Raw genomic sequence first — 14,440 nt, 5'->3', positions numbered from 1 at the left:
ATTCACTTCCATTGTAAATGTCTCACTATAACCTTGATTTTGATTTTTTTTTTAAGAAAAGGAGGGACGAGTCAAAATAATTTTTCAGGTAATCAACAATATGCCACAAATGCTGTCGAATGAGCATAAATTGTATTGAACCAGGAATATTCCTTAAACTCCAAATAAAAATAATAATAAAATAAATTATAATTTTGCATAAAAAACAATTAGGACCATTGAGATTTTAGCATTGTGACACTATTTTCAGGCACATTTTCTTATTACCGTAACCTGTCTGGATTCTCATGACCACAACAGTCATTTTATTACAGTAAAAAAAGATGCTGTTGTACAATACATTTTTTTATTACAATTACCACAAATTAAAGGCAGTATCATGGCATAAAAATACTTTACAATTTATTTAAAAAAAAAAAAAAACTATGTCAGTTTTCACATTGTGTTAATGAGAATCTCTTAATTACCAATTTTTTTTTTTGGTTTGTTTTTGCATTGCGGTAATGACAATGGAAACAATGTAAAAAAGCAAAAACACTGAATGGCCCTGAAAACAGGCTTCATTTTATATATGCAATAAAAATAAAAATAATATAATATCTTATTTGCCTCCTCAAATTTTGGAGAAAAATAGGACCAGGACATTTTCTTGACAGGTTTGGTGAGAATCACCCACTGGCCAAACCATCCATAAGCAGGATTTCTCATTCTCATTTCCACCATGGTAAAAACTAATATTATACAAATTCTCTTTGATAACAGAAATAGGCTGTTGACATGCCCTAATAACTGCCTGTCTGCCTTTGCATCATCTGTTTGTCTGGCTGCACTATTTATTTGAACCGGCGTAATGACGTCACGCGGCGTCGCACGCTCCCACAATGCAGCGCTGCTGGGGTTTTGCTCCAGTGGAGTGCATGAGATCGTCGAGAGCAGAGCGCTCGACGCAATGAGGTGGAGAGAGAGACGACAACCGTCGAACCTTCATCTCCCAACTGAACACACAACACACCATTTCTCAAGCCAACAAGCACGTTAGAAAACATGTGGTTCCGCCACTTCTCAATCCTCCTGAGAGGCCTGTGATTTCCCGCAATCCATTAAGCCCTTGAAGTCGGAGGATTTTTCCCCCGTCGGCCGATTCGCACCGAGCAGGCAATGACAACGGCCTCCGAAACCCCGCAGCAGATGAGAGACCGGCTGCTGCAGGCCATCGATAGCCACAGCAATGTGAGTAGCCCGCTCACTCTCCCGCCACCGTGGTCGCTTTCCCCACCACATACACATTTAAATCCACATTTCGAGCCGCCGAGCACCGTATTGAGCCCCTTGTTTTACGACAGAGTTGAAGTTTAGCTCACGTTAGCCAGCCCGCTAACTGACGAGAGGCACATTTGCTTTCAGCTCTGTGCTAACTGAACAGCTAGACAGGCACGAGTTAAACCCAGATTTCAAACATATGCAGTCAGTGATTTTATTTAAGCACCCGTCTAAGTGTAAGATACACCATGTGATCAGACACAGATGACATGCTGTGTAAAGCTTGCGTGACATGTTGTCTGTTAGCTGTTTGATGTATAGCTACCTGCTACGTGGTTCTGGGGTAGATATAAATAATGTCCTGCTCGATTCTGTCGGCACTTTATGATAGTTTAATACTGTTCATATAGCTTTTAGTACACATTCGATGTGTTTCCAGCTTGTTAATGGCATCTTATAGGATAAACAAGCTCGATGTGTGTGGCTAGCTCACCCAGTAGCACTAGCAGTGAGCTAGCAGATGAATTGGATCGAGTTAACTTTGAATGTTTGCTTGATTCTGTGTCTGAACTCAGAACACCAGCAGTTTGTACAGATTAAATCTGTATTGATGCATTGAAACTGTTTTGTAAACCGTGGAAGTAATGCCCATGGTCAGCTAACCTGAGCACACTGACAGAGTCAGTGGCTGTATTTCAGTGTGCAGACCTAACTAGATCCCGCTGGTTAGCTGGAAAAGGTGACAGCCACATTGAAAGTTTTCCTAGGCTAACTCGCCAACAGCACTTCCTCCCAGGGAGGAGAAAAGGACTTCAAATGAAGAACGTGAGGAAAGTAATCAGTGTAGCGGGGCAAATGAACGAATTTGAAGACCGAGGTGTCATTACAAGACTGTACAGCGTATCCTAACATTAAGTTTCTAGGTTCTGCCTTCACTGTATGGATCGTTTGATGATAAGTGAACCATTTACCTTTGTTCAGGTTTGCCTAACCTTTAAAACTTGAATCTAGAGCCCAACCGATATGGGATTTTTGAGACCGATACCGATTTTAGAGAGGAAAAATTCACAGATTACCGATGTGGTGACCAATATAGCTAGTTTTTGAGCTGGAATGAAAACAGACTTTTTCTATGTGGATTTTTCACTGATTTTGCACCGATATGACTATGCAAAGGTATTCAGAAGGCTGTTTTCTTAAACAAATATTTTTATCAAAGAATATTTGACATTATTATAAATTCTAGAAATGAACACTGAGAAAATAAAGAATAAATAAAAATACAATAAATAACATCAGTACTGTTAGTATGTCAATTGCTTACCATTAAAATAAAGAATAAATAAAATAAAAATCAGTACTGTATGTTTAGTATCAGTCAAATGCTGACCATTTAAATAAAGAATAAATAAAAATAAAATAGCTTAATTAACATCAGTACTGTTTAGTATCTGTCAATGGCTGACCATTAAAATAAAGAATAAATTAAAATAAATAGATAAATAAAAATCAGTATAGTACAGTCAAATGCTGACCATTAAAATAAAGAATAAATAAAAATACAATAAATAGCTAAATAAACATCAGTACTGTATGTTTAGTATCAGTCAAATGCTGACCATTTAAATAAAGAATAAATAAAAATAAAATAGCTTAATTAACATCAGTACTGTTTAGTATCTGTCAATGGCTGACCATTAAAATAAAGAATAAATTAAAATAAATAGATAAATAAAAATCAGTATAGTACAGTCAAATGCTGACCATTAAAATAAAGAATAAATAAAAATACAATAAATAGCTAAATAAACATCAGTACTGTATGTTTAGTATCAGTCAAATGCTGACCATTTAAATAAAGAATAAATAAAAATAAAATAGCTTAATTAACATCAGTACTGTTTAGTATCTGTCAATGGCTGACCATTAAAATAAAGAATAAATTAAAATAAATAGATAAATAAAAATCAGTATAGTATCAGTCAAATGCTGACCATTAAAATAAAGAATAAATAAAAATACAATATAGCTAAATAAACATCAGTACTGTATGTTTAGTATCAGTCAAATGCTGACCATTAAAATAAAGAATAAATAAAAATAAAATAAATAGCTAAATAAACATCAGTACTATATGTTTAATATAAGTCAATTGCTGACCATTTACATAAAGAATAAATAAAAATAAAATAGCTTAATTAACATCAGTACTGTTTAGTATCTGTCAATGGCTGACCATTAAAATAAAGAATAAATTAAAATAAATGGATAAATAAAAATCAGTATAGTATCAGTCAAATGCTGACCATTAAAATAAAGAATAAATAAAAATACAATAAATAGCTAAATAAACATCAGTACTGTTTAGTATCAGTCAAATGCTGACCATTAAAATAAAGAATAAATAAAAATAAAATAAATAGCTAAATAAACATCAGTACTGTATGTTTGGTATCAGTCAAATGCTGACCATTAAAATTAAGAATAAATAAAAATAAAATAAATAGCTAAATAAACATCAGGGGCCGGTTGCACCAGCTATACATATGTTACAACAGCCTAGTTGTGGCGTAAATGGGCACTAAGTCACAATTTACACTCTATTAAATATTTGAGCGTTGCACCATTAAATTTATGTAGGACGTAACCCTACGTATAAACTAAATATATACGGCAGCCTCCGACCAGGAGTAACTGATGGAATAAAAAAAGCAGACTCATTTAATGACATCAATGAACTCATGTTTTGGTTGACAGGCATCAGTCATTTCGACATATATGATGGTGTTGGCATTTACACTCATTTACATTTATGAGAGAGAAAAAAAACAACTTTACCTTCAGCGTGAAACCGATCTAACGGTGCCGTTTTTAGGGTGCGTCGCCCGGTGTCAAGATTCAACACATTATATATATATATATATATATATATATATATATATATAGGATATTAAAATGAATAAATGTGTATTTTTCCAGCCTGTTGTATTAGTTTTTATCACCCCTCATTTATATTAGATACAGTTCCTATATATTATTATTTACACAGGGCAAATATACTATTTATTAAATCTACTTTTATTACGTTTGCCATTTTAATGTCTGGAAAGCCAGACTTTTAAATATTACATTTTATAAATGCAACGACTGGAATTTTCCAGTTGAAGGGGGTACCAAACTGTGAATCCTGAACAAAACATTTTGGTGAATACATGTTTACACATTAGCTTCCACTCAGCTGACAAGCAATGAAAGTAGCTACATGATTAGCTAGTTAGCTATAAGCTCGATGTCACGGAGCGTAAAAGATGGACATTATTTACTTTCCAGCATTGTGTCTCACCAACTAGGCAACAGCGAAGCGTGAAATCAACACTCAGCAGACACAATCCACTACCGCACCATTGTCTACTGAGCTGCAAAAAGATGCTCTGATGTTTACCTTTCAATCTGCTACATTACTTACTGCACTGATAAACTATAGCTGGCTAACAGCAAACAGATGTGATAAACATGAGTGACATGGTTGTCAGGGACAGGGTTAACTTTATATTAGTTATATAAAACGATGGGATAATTTTTCATTAACTTTCCAGTATGTATTTCACACACTAGTTAGCAATTTAAGGAGAAGAGATTGCTCAAATCCACACCGTTTAACTCCACCCTGTCTGCAGAACCACCGTCAGTTCAGAGTCAGCTCTGTAAACAATGGAGTCGGAGTGCGCTCTGTTGGACAAACTACGTAATGACACCAATTCTAAAGCATTGTTTTCTGCATTATATGTTCTGAAAAAACCTTTTCGTATCGGCGCATATCGGTAAAATATACACTGATACCGATATATCGGTGAAAGGCTAATATCGGCCAATAATATCGACTGATCGATATATCGGTCGGGCACTATTTGAATCTGAGAGTTACTTACTGTTTTTTAATAGATAGAGATTATTTAGTGATAATATATAATGAAGAGATTTAATGATAAGCTCGCATTCAGCTAAAGGCTTCTCATTTGCACTGCGCTTTCGAGTGAGTGTAATGTTACCAGCTCGCGCTAATGATATCCTCTACCTTCCCTCGATATTGCGGCACGCAGACCTCAAAACTGATGTGACCCATTTCAATTTTTAGTAAGACTTCTAGTTTAAAGCATTACGGAGGAAGTCAAGTCAAACCCATCAAACAGTCAGCCCCGACATGCCAAACAGCACTGAGGAAAATAGCAACACTGTGTTACGCACTAAAAAATAAAATCGTTACACACCATCACCTTTACAAAGTTTCACGATTTTACATGAGTAAAAGTAACTGTTATGTTTTGGCAAAATGTTATAGTTTCATATGAAATAATCTAAAGGTAGAATCTATTAGACCTCATTTTATATCAACTTTGTAAAGGTGATGGTAATAATAATAACAAATTATAGTATTTATGAAAAAATAAGTACTAGCTAAACACATCTTGAAACTTTAACTACAACTTGTCCAGCAGATCGCGCTCCGACTCCATTGTTTACAGAGCTGACTCTGAACTGATGGTGGCTCTGCAGACAGGGCAGAGTGAGTTGAGCAGTGTGTCATTAAGTTAACTAGTTTGTGAAATACATACTGGAAACTTAATAAACAATGACCCCATCAATTTCCCTTTTCAATATAACTAATATAACATTAACCTTGTCCCTGACAACCATGTCACTCATGTCTGTTTGCTGTAGTTTGTCAGTGCAGTCAGTAATGTAGCAGATTGAAATCAGAGCATCTTTTGCATCTCAGCAGACAACGGTGCGGTGGTGGATTGTGTCTGATGAGTGTTGATTTCATGCTATGTCGTTACCTAGTTGGTGAGACACAATGCTGTAAAGTAAAATAAACAACGTCTGTCTTTTACTCTCCGTGACAACGAGCTTATAGCTAACTAGCTAATCACGTAGCTACTTTCATTGTTGTCAGCTGAGTGGAAGCTAATGTGTAAACATGTATTCACCAAACTGTTTTGTTCAGGATTCACAGTTTGATACCCCCTTCAACTGAACAATTCCAGTTGTGTCATTTATAAAATGTAATATTTAAAAGTCTGGTTTTCCACCGTTGAAAGTTTCCCCTGAACTTGTATAGCAGAATACAGTGTAACACCGCTGCTTATCTGTTTATCTTGACTCGGCAGTATTAATATAGTCAGCATTTGACTGATACTAAACAGTAATACTGATGTTTATTTAGCTATTTATTGTATTTTTATTTATTCTTTATTTAAACGGTCAGCCATTGACTTATACTAAACAGTACTGATGTTTGTTTTATTTTTATTTATTCTTTATGTAAATGGTCAGCAATTGACTTATATTAAACATATAGTACTGATGTTTATTTAGCTATTTATTATATTTTTATTTATTCTTTATTTTAATGGTCAGCATTTGACTGATACTAAACATACAGTACTGATGTTTATTTAGCTATTTATTGTATTTTTATTTATTTATTTTCTCAATGTTCATTTCTAGAATTTGTTGACAATGTATAATAATAATGTCAAATATTCTTTGATAAAGATATTTGTTTAAGAAAGCAGCCTTCTGAGTACCTTTGCATAGTCATATTGGTGCAAAATCGGTGAACAATCCACATAGCAAAGGTCTGTTTTCATTCCAGCTCAAAAATTAAATATATCGGCCACCATATCGGTAATATGTGAATTTTCCCTCTCTAAAATCGGTATCAGCCTAATAAATCCCATATCGGTCGGGCTCTACTAGAGTACATAGTGGTTAACTTTTCTGTAGTCCGTTCAATTAATTGAAAAGCTCATGAACATACTGGGGTTCACAGTGAGTTTGTAAGAGACGAAATGTGTTTGACGCCATATTGTTACTGAAACCACACAATCAATGTATCATATTTGACGTAGTATTCTATGTATGACAACTGCGAGAGAGTGTAAACACATTTTAATCATTTTAGTTGGTGCCTGCCAAATATTGTGGCATTGTTTTGTTTTTTTTAGTTCTTCATATTAGACTTCAGGCCCGTATATCTGATACTGTAAGACTTGCAGTAATTTTCATGACTTTTGAGTATGGTCTCAATTCTTATGACTTCAGAATGCTGAAAATCAGAATGCAGAGTACTGTATTAAACCTTTAGTTTATGAAAATCACTTGTAATTATTGCCTCATATTGGATTTGTTTTAAGTATTTTCTCTTCTTGAACAGATCTGTAACATGGTTGCAGTTCTTGATGTTATTACCAATTTGGAGAAATACCCTATCACCAAAGAAGCACTTGAGGTTGGTATTGATTTTACTGGTCAAAAAGTTTTTTGCTCTTCAATTTTTTTTGCCTAGAGCTTGAAATAAATAGCCATAGTGTTGCATGTGTTTGCTAGTAAGCAAATTTTAAGTGAAAATACTGTTGTATATAAAAGCTGAATAAAATGGTTTTATTACCTTTTTTTTTACCTTTTTACCTTGCATTAGTTTTGGTGGCTTTGTCAATTTCAAAATTCACATATAATATATGCAATGGACACGTAAACCACAACATTAACAGAATCTTAGTTGACTTCTCTATATTTAATAAAAATGCAGGAAACCCGCTTAGGAAAGCTGATTAATGATGTGAGAAAGAAAACAAAGGATGAAGACCTTGCCAAACGTGCCAAGAAACTCCTGCGGACCTGGCAGAAGCTTATTGATCCTGGACAAAGTGACACTCCAGCGAGAGGAGTGCCAAATGTCCCAGGCTCTGCCAATGGAGGTGCTCACCCCTGCCGGATAGACACACCTCCAGCGGTCCCCCCACCGTGCAAGGTTGCTCCGGAGCTCAAAACCAGAAATGACATCCACAACACATACTCCCCAAAAGCAGAGAAATCTAGCAGTCGAAAACGGCGGGGCGATCAAAAGGATAGCCCGCATCTGCCTGCCAAAATTTCAAAAACGTCCCTTTATGAGCAAATGTATTCTTCTTCCCCACCATCAAATGGAATTAAGGGGAGCCCTCAGCATCTCGTGGAAAAAGATGATGCACCATCTGACAGGATCCGCACAGAGCACCTTGAGAATGACAGGCAAAACAAAATTCCTGTCAATGCTGTGAAGCCTCATCCGAGCTCGCCTGGGCTTACCAAACTACCTAGCACTTCTTCCTTACTCAAAGCATCAGTGTTACAGCAGCATGCGAGAATGGATGGTGGGCAGCATCAACCTAAAAGCCCTCGGTACTCCTCGAGTCCACGCAGTGTAACACACGAGGCCATGGCCAAGAGGTCTTCAACATATGCACCGAAAGGGACTCCGTCGAGTCCATCTCAGAATTCTTCCCAAGTGCCCTCACCTTTGCCTACGTTGCAGCCTTTAAACTCCCCGGCCCAAGTGTGCATTGGTGACGGTCCGTCATCTGTCGGGCTTGAAGGCTCAGTGCACTTGCACAGATCAACAGAAAGAGTCATCCAGCCCACACACAGCACTGCAAAACTGGAGCCGCTACCTGACTCCCTGCTCATCTCCCATCAAGCCACACACGGCTTAGAGGGCACAGAGACCAAAGGTGAGCGAGATGGAGCAACATCTAACTCAGAGGGCAAAAAGAGGAAGAAGTATAGGCCCAGAGACTACAAGGTAAATGTTCTGGGGCAGTCCTTAGAGGACAGAACAAAGCCTGTCCGATTAAAAGAACGTAGATTGACGTTTGACCCGGTGACAGGACAGATTAAGCCCCTCACTCCAAAAGAATCTCACCACGAGGAAGAGTGCCAAGGGCTGCCGATTTCAGAGCCCCCAAGAACTGAAATGCCCCAACAAAAAACGCCTACATCAGTCCCCAACCCCTTTCAACAGACGAACTGGAAGGAGCTGTCCAGAAATGAAATTATTCAATCTTACCTTAATCTTCAGAGCAATGTTCTCACATCCTCTGGAGCACAGACCCATGGGGCACACTTTTTCATGACTGAATATTTAAAACGAGAGGAACATGATGTTAAAGAGTCCAGAAAAATGCACGTTTTAGTACCTAGCAGCTCTGATGCTGAGCTACCCGGGGTGACTCGGGAGTTAAACAATGAGGACCTAATCAGAATACACAAGGAACACTGGCCAGGGGTGAACGGTTGCTACGACACCAAGGGAAACTGGTTTGATTGGACAGAATGCATATCGTTGGATCCTCATGGTGATGAGAGCAAATTGAACATCCTGCCATATGTTTGCCTAGACTGAGAGAAACGGGGTTATGCTGACTTGAGTTGGAAAAGTTTTCAATGTTCCCACTGTGTTTAGGGAGACTGAACTGTTAGTTTCTCACCTTGTTGCTCTGTACTAGGTTCCTCTTACAGGTGTAATGAATGAACAGGGGTTGTTCCAAGTTTGCCATGAGAAGGAACCGAGAAGATGTCCTGTATGTAATGTGCTGCTACCAACAAGAATTTGCAAACAAGGGTTGTATATAATGGCTCGCAGGGATTTAACTGGGCCAGTTATTGCACAAAGTGTGAATAGGAGGGCCAGAGCAAGCATTGAGCAGTACAGATATGTTTGAAAGCATGTCGAGAAGCTTTTTTTGGCAGTTACAAAAAAAGCTTTGTGGCAAAGAATAAATTATAAAAGTTTCTTATCATATATGCATCTATTTATTTGACCATTTTCTTTTTACATTTTTCCTATCAGAAGTTTATTCACTAAGATGTGCAAATATCTTTGAGGCTTTTCTGTTGGCATCACATAACTGTGCCCTTCTTTGTGATGTACGTGAGGCATATAAAAATACCTTTTTCCCACATCGGTTTTTACATGTGTGTGCTATTTGCAGTTGATATCGACATTCCATGCAGTACCAAACATCATTTCTTGCTTAACATTTCTTTCTCAATTAATCTAAAATACATGATTTTCATATGAGAGAATAAAGCAATCTATTTTTAAAAGTGTTAAATAAAACAATATTTTAAACACATCTGTTTGCCTAGATAATTGTAAAAAAAAATAAAAAAAATAAAAGGCTAAATATGTCAAAGGAGAAAAAAAGTATTCATTTTTGCAAATATTTGAATGCATATAATGGTCACAGAGGGTGCTAATTTTCATCATACTGTGAGGACAGGAAAGCAGGAAAATGTTAATATGCTGGAAATATACTTGTTACCATTCCTTTAGATATCGTTTGCCTTATTGAACATCATTAAACAATGACTTTGTTATTTGAAGAGCCTTAGTGAATGTATGGCATTTAGACTTTTGTTCAGGTGGTACAGAAGGAAACACCTCTTTTGGCATCTATCGTTTGGTCTCTTTTTTTATTTTTTCCTCTTTCAAATCGACGCATTGTGCTATAAATGTTTCAATAAATATGCGCATTATCCTGCTTGTCTGTACATAGTTCTTGCAATCCATGTAAAACTGTGCTATGTCTTCATTTTAATTTATTTTTATTATAATTTTTCTGTTTTGTGTGAATGTAATTAATCTGGGAGGAAAATAAGCATTTTGAATGAAAGACCCAATCGTTTGAATTGCTGTTCACAGACATTCATAGACCTAGATATTTAGGTTGTCCTATTATTCATTCAGCATTTTAAGTTTGACAGGTTACTGGTCATGTGCCCCCACCCTCTAATATTTTTTTTTAATGCCATTGCCATTGTTTTGAAGACAGATGTCTTGTGAAGGGGTGAAACCAATTTGCTGCCGACTTGCAACACTGTGTGCTCTGCTACCTTTGTCCTACCAATGTGCCTTTGATGTACAAATTTTGGAAAGGCTTTCGCAAGCTTCACTTGGTTTAAAAAGTACAGCATATGCTTTCTCAAAACCATGTCAGTTGTTCCAGGGATATGCATGGTTTCTGAAGCAAAGGCCATCCATGAGCTCAATGCTTGGTTAGGGTATTGCAAATATAATTTGCAATTTAAAACTAGAGGAGAGACTATTTTGATCATTTTTATTAGTATATTTGTTCAGTGTTTAACACCACTCATTTGTTTGAAAAATAAAATGATCAAAACTCTTTGCATCATGGTACCCTTTCTTCCATCAAGTTTTTCCCTAAACCCACATGATTGAGGTGTTCTTGATAAAATTAAAAAGGTTCATTTTGGTTAATTGTTTCTTCTGTTACATTTCAAGAAATTCTTTAAACCACGCAATGAATCGCAGGTAAAACCATAAAATTTATCTTGGTGACTATTTTATGAAGTATTTCAGTCTACTTGGTTTATTTGTTTGATTGGTTTGTCATTGAAACCACTTTTTAAATGAACTTATCAATGCTTACGTTACCATGTTTCAAATAGCGGTTGCATTAGACACTTACTAAAGAAATAGTTCACTCAAAAATGAAAATTCTCTCCACCCCAAATGTGTTTGACTTTATGTAGAACACAAAGATTTTTAAAAGAAAATTGCAGCTCTGTAGGTCCATTCAACTTAAGTGAATGGGGACCAGAACTCTGAAGCTCAAAAAAGCCAAAAGACAACATAAAAGTAATCCACATGACATGTTGTCTGTTAGCTGTTTGATGTATGTCTGCTACATGGTCCTGGGGTAGATATAATAATGTCCTGCTCGATTCTGTTGGCACTTTCTGATAGTTTAATACTGTTCATATAGCTTTTAGTACACATTTGATGTGTTTCCAGCTTGTTATGAATGGGAAACTCCATGTCTTTAGAAGGGATATAATATTAATTCTCCTCTCTGGCCAGAAGGTGGCCATATGCATGAAGAATGTGAACTGCCAAAAACAAAAGAAGAATGAAGTTAAAGGGATTGTTCACCCCAAAATGGCAGTTCTCATCATTTATTCACCCACATGCCATCCCAGATGTGTATGACTTCCTTTTTTCTGCAGAACACAAGTGAAGATTTTTAGAAAAATATCTCAGCTCTGTAGGTCCATACAATGCAAATGAATTGTGATCAGAACTTTGTAGCTCTAAAAATCACATAAAGGAAACAAAAGTAATCCATAAGACTCCAGTGTTTAAATTCATATCTTCAGAAGTGATATAATATACAGTATGTGGGTGAGAAACAGAACTATATTTAAGTCCTTTTATACTCTAAAACTCCACTTTCATGTTCACGTGGGAAAGTGAAAATAAACAGGCACCACGTGTGACTTTCAGATGTAAAATTGAAAGTAGAGATTTAGTGTAAAAAAGGGACTTAAATTTTCTCTGTTTCACACCTACACTGGTGGCCAAAATTTTGGAATAATGTGCAGATTTTGCTCTTATGGAAAGAAATTGGTACTTTTATTCACCAAAGTGGCATTCAACTGATCACAATGTATAGTCAGGACATTAATAATGTGAAAAATTACTATTACAATTTGAAAAAAATGCTCAGAACTTCTTAAACTACTTCAAAGAGTTCTCATAAAAAATCCTCCATGTGCAGCAATGACAGCTTTGCAGATCCTTGGCATTCTAGCTGTCAGTTTGTCCAGATACTCAGGTGATATTTCACTCCACGCTTCCTGTAGCACTTGCCATAGATGTGTCTGTCTTGTCGGGCACTTCTCATGCACCTTACAGTCTAGCTGATTCCACAACAGCTCAATGAGGTTAAGATCCATAACACTCTTTTCCAATTATCTGTTGTCCAATGTCTGTGTTTCTTTGCCAACTCAAACCTTTTCTTTTTGTTTTTCTGTTTCAAAAGTGTCTTTTTCTTTGCAATTCTTCCCATAAGGCCTGCACCCCTGAGTCTTCTCTTTACTGTTGTACATGAAACTGGTGTTGGGCGGGTAGAATTCAATGAAGCTGTCAGCTGAGGAAATGTGAGGTGTCTATTTCTCAAACTAGAGACTCTGATGTACTTATCCTCTTGTTTAGTTGTACATCTGGCCTTCCACATCTCTTTCTGTCCTTGTTAGAGCCAGTTGTCCTTTGTCTTTGAAGACTGTAGTGTACACCTTTGAATAAAATCTTAAATTTTTTGGCATTTTCAAGCATTGTATAGCCTTCATTCCTCAAACAATGATTGACTGACGAGTTTCTAGAGAAAGCTTTTTCTTTTTTTGCCATTTTTGACCTAATATTGACCTTAAAACATGCCAGTCTATTGCATTCTGTGGCAACTCAAAAACAAACACAAAGACAATGTTAAGCTTCGTTTACAGTGCATCTGGAAAGTATTCACAGCACTTCACTTTTTCCACATTTTGTTACAGCCTTATTCCAAAATGGATTAAATTAATTATTTTCCTCAAAATTCTACAAACAATACCCCATAATGACAACGTGAAAGAAGTTTGTTTGAAAACTTTGCAAATTTATTAAAAAAAAAAATAATAAAATAAAAAATCACATTTACATAAGTATTCACAGCCTTTGCCATGACACTCAGAATTGAGCTCAGATGCATCCTGATTCCACTGATCATCCTTGAGATGTTTCTACAACATGATTGGAGTCCACCTGTGGTAAATTCAGTTGATTGGACACGATTTGGAAAGGCACACACCTGTCTATATAAGGTCCCACAGTTAACAGTGCATGTTAGAGCACAAACCAAGCCATGAAGTTCAAGGAATTGTCTGTAGACCTCCGAGACAGGATTGTATCGAGGCTCAGATCTGGGGAAGGGTACAGAAAAGTTCTGCAGCATTGAAGGTCCCAATGAGCACAGTGGCCTCAATCATCCGTAAATGGAAGAAGTTTGGAACCACCAGGACTCTTCCTAGAGCTGGCCGCCTGGCCAAACTGAGCGATCGGGGGAGAAGGGCCTTAGTCAGGGAGGTGACCAAGAACCCTATGGTCACTCTGACAGAGCTCCAGCATTTCTCTGTGGAAAGAGGAGAACCTTCCAGAAGAACAACCATCTCTGCAGCACTCCACCAATCAGGCCTGTATGGTAGAGTGGCCAGATGGAAGCCACTCCTCAGTAAAAGGCACATGACAGCCCGCCTGGAGTTTGCCAAAAGGCACCTGAAGGACTCTCAGACCATGAGAAACAAAGATTGAACTCTTTGGCCTGAATGGCAAGCGTCATGTCTGGAGGAAACCAGGCACTGCTCATCACCTGGCCAATACCATCCCTACAGTGAAGCATGGTGGTGGCAGCATTATGCTGTGGGGATGTTTTTCAGTGGCAGGAACTGGGAGACTAGTCAGGATTGAGGGAAAGATGAATGCAGCAATGTATAGAGTCATCCTTGATGAAAACCTGCTCCA

The 14,440-nt window shown here is 37.0% G+C and overlaps 1 protein-coding gene across 1 annotated transcript; it reads left to right on the top strand.

Moving 5' to 3' along the window:
• The first annotated feature begins 921 nt into the window (after positions 1-921).
• On the top strand, positions 922-11,267 carry LOC127441418 (mediator of RNA polymerase II transcription subunit 26-like). Its single transcript, XM_051698817.1, has 3 exons — positions 922-1,230; positions 7,478-7,552; positions 7,853-11,267. The coding sequence occupies exons 1-3, from the start codon at positions 1,159-1,161 to the stop codon at positions 9,482-9,484; spliced, it is 1,779 nt and encodes a 592-aa protein (XP_051554777.1). The 5' UTR covers positions 922-1,158; the 3' UTR covers positions 9,485-11,267.
• The last annotated feature ends 3,173 nt before the right edge of the window (positions 11,268-14,440 follow it).

Source organism: Myxocyprinus asiaticus, chromosome 5, assembly GCF_019703515.2.
Source record: "Myxocyprinus asiaticus isolate MX2 ecotype Aquarium Trade chromosome 5, UBuf_Myxa_2, whole genome shotgun sequence".
Lineage (NCBI taxonomy): Eukaryota > Metazoa > Chordata > Actinopteri > Cypriniformes > Catostomidae > Myxocyprinus > Myxocyprinus asiaticus.
The sequence above is the reverse complement of the archived record's forward strand: the minus strand, read 5'-3'. Positions and strand labels throughout refer to the sequence as shown.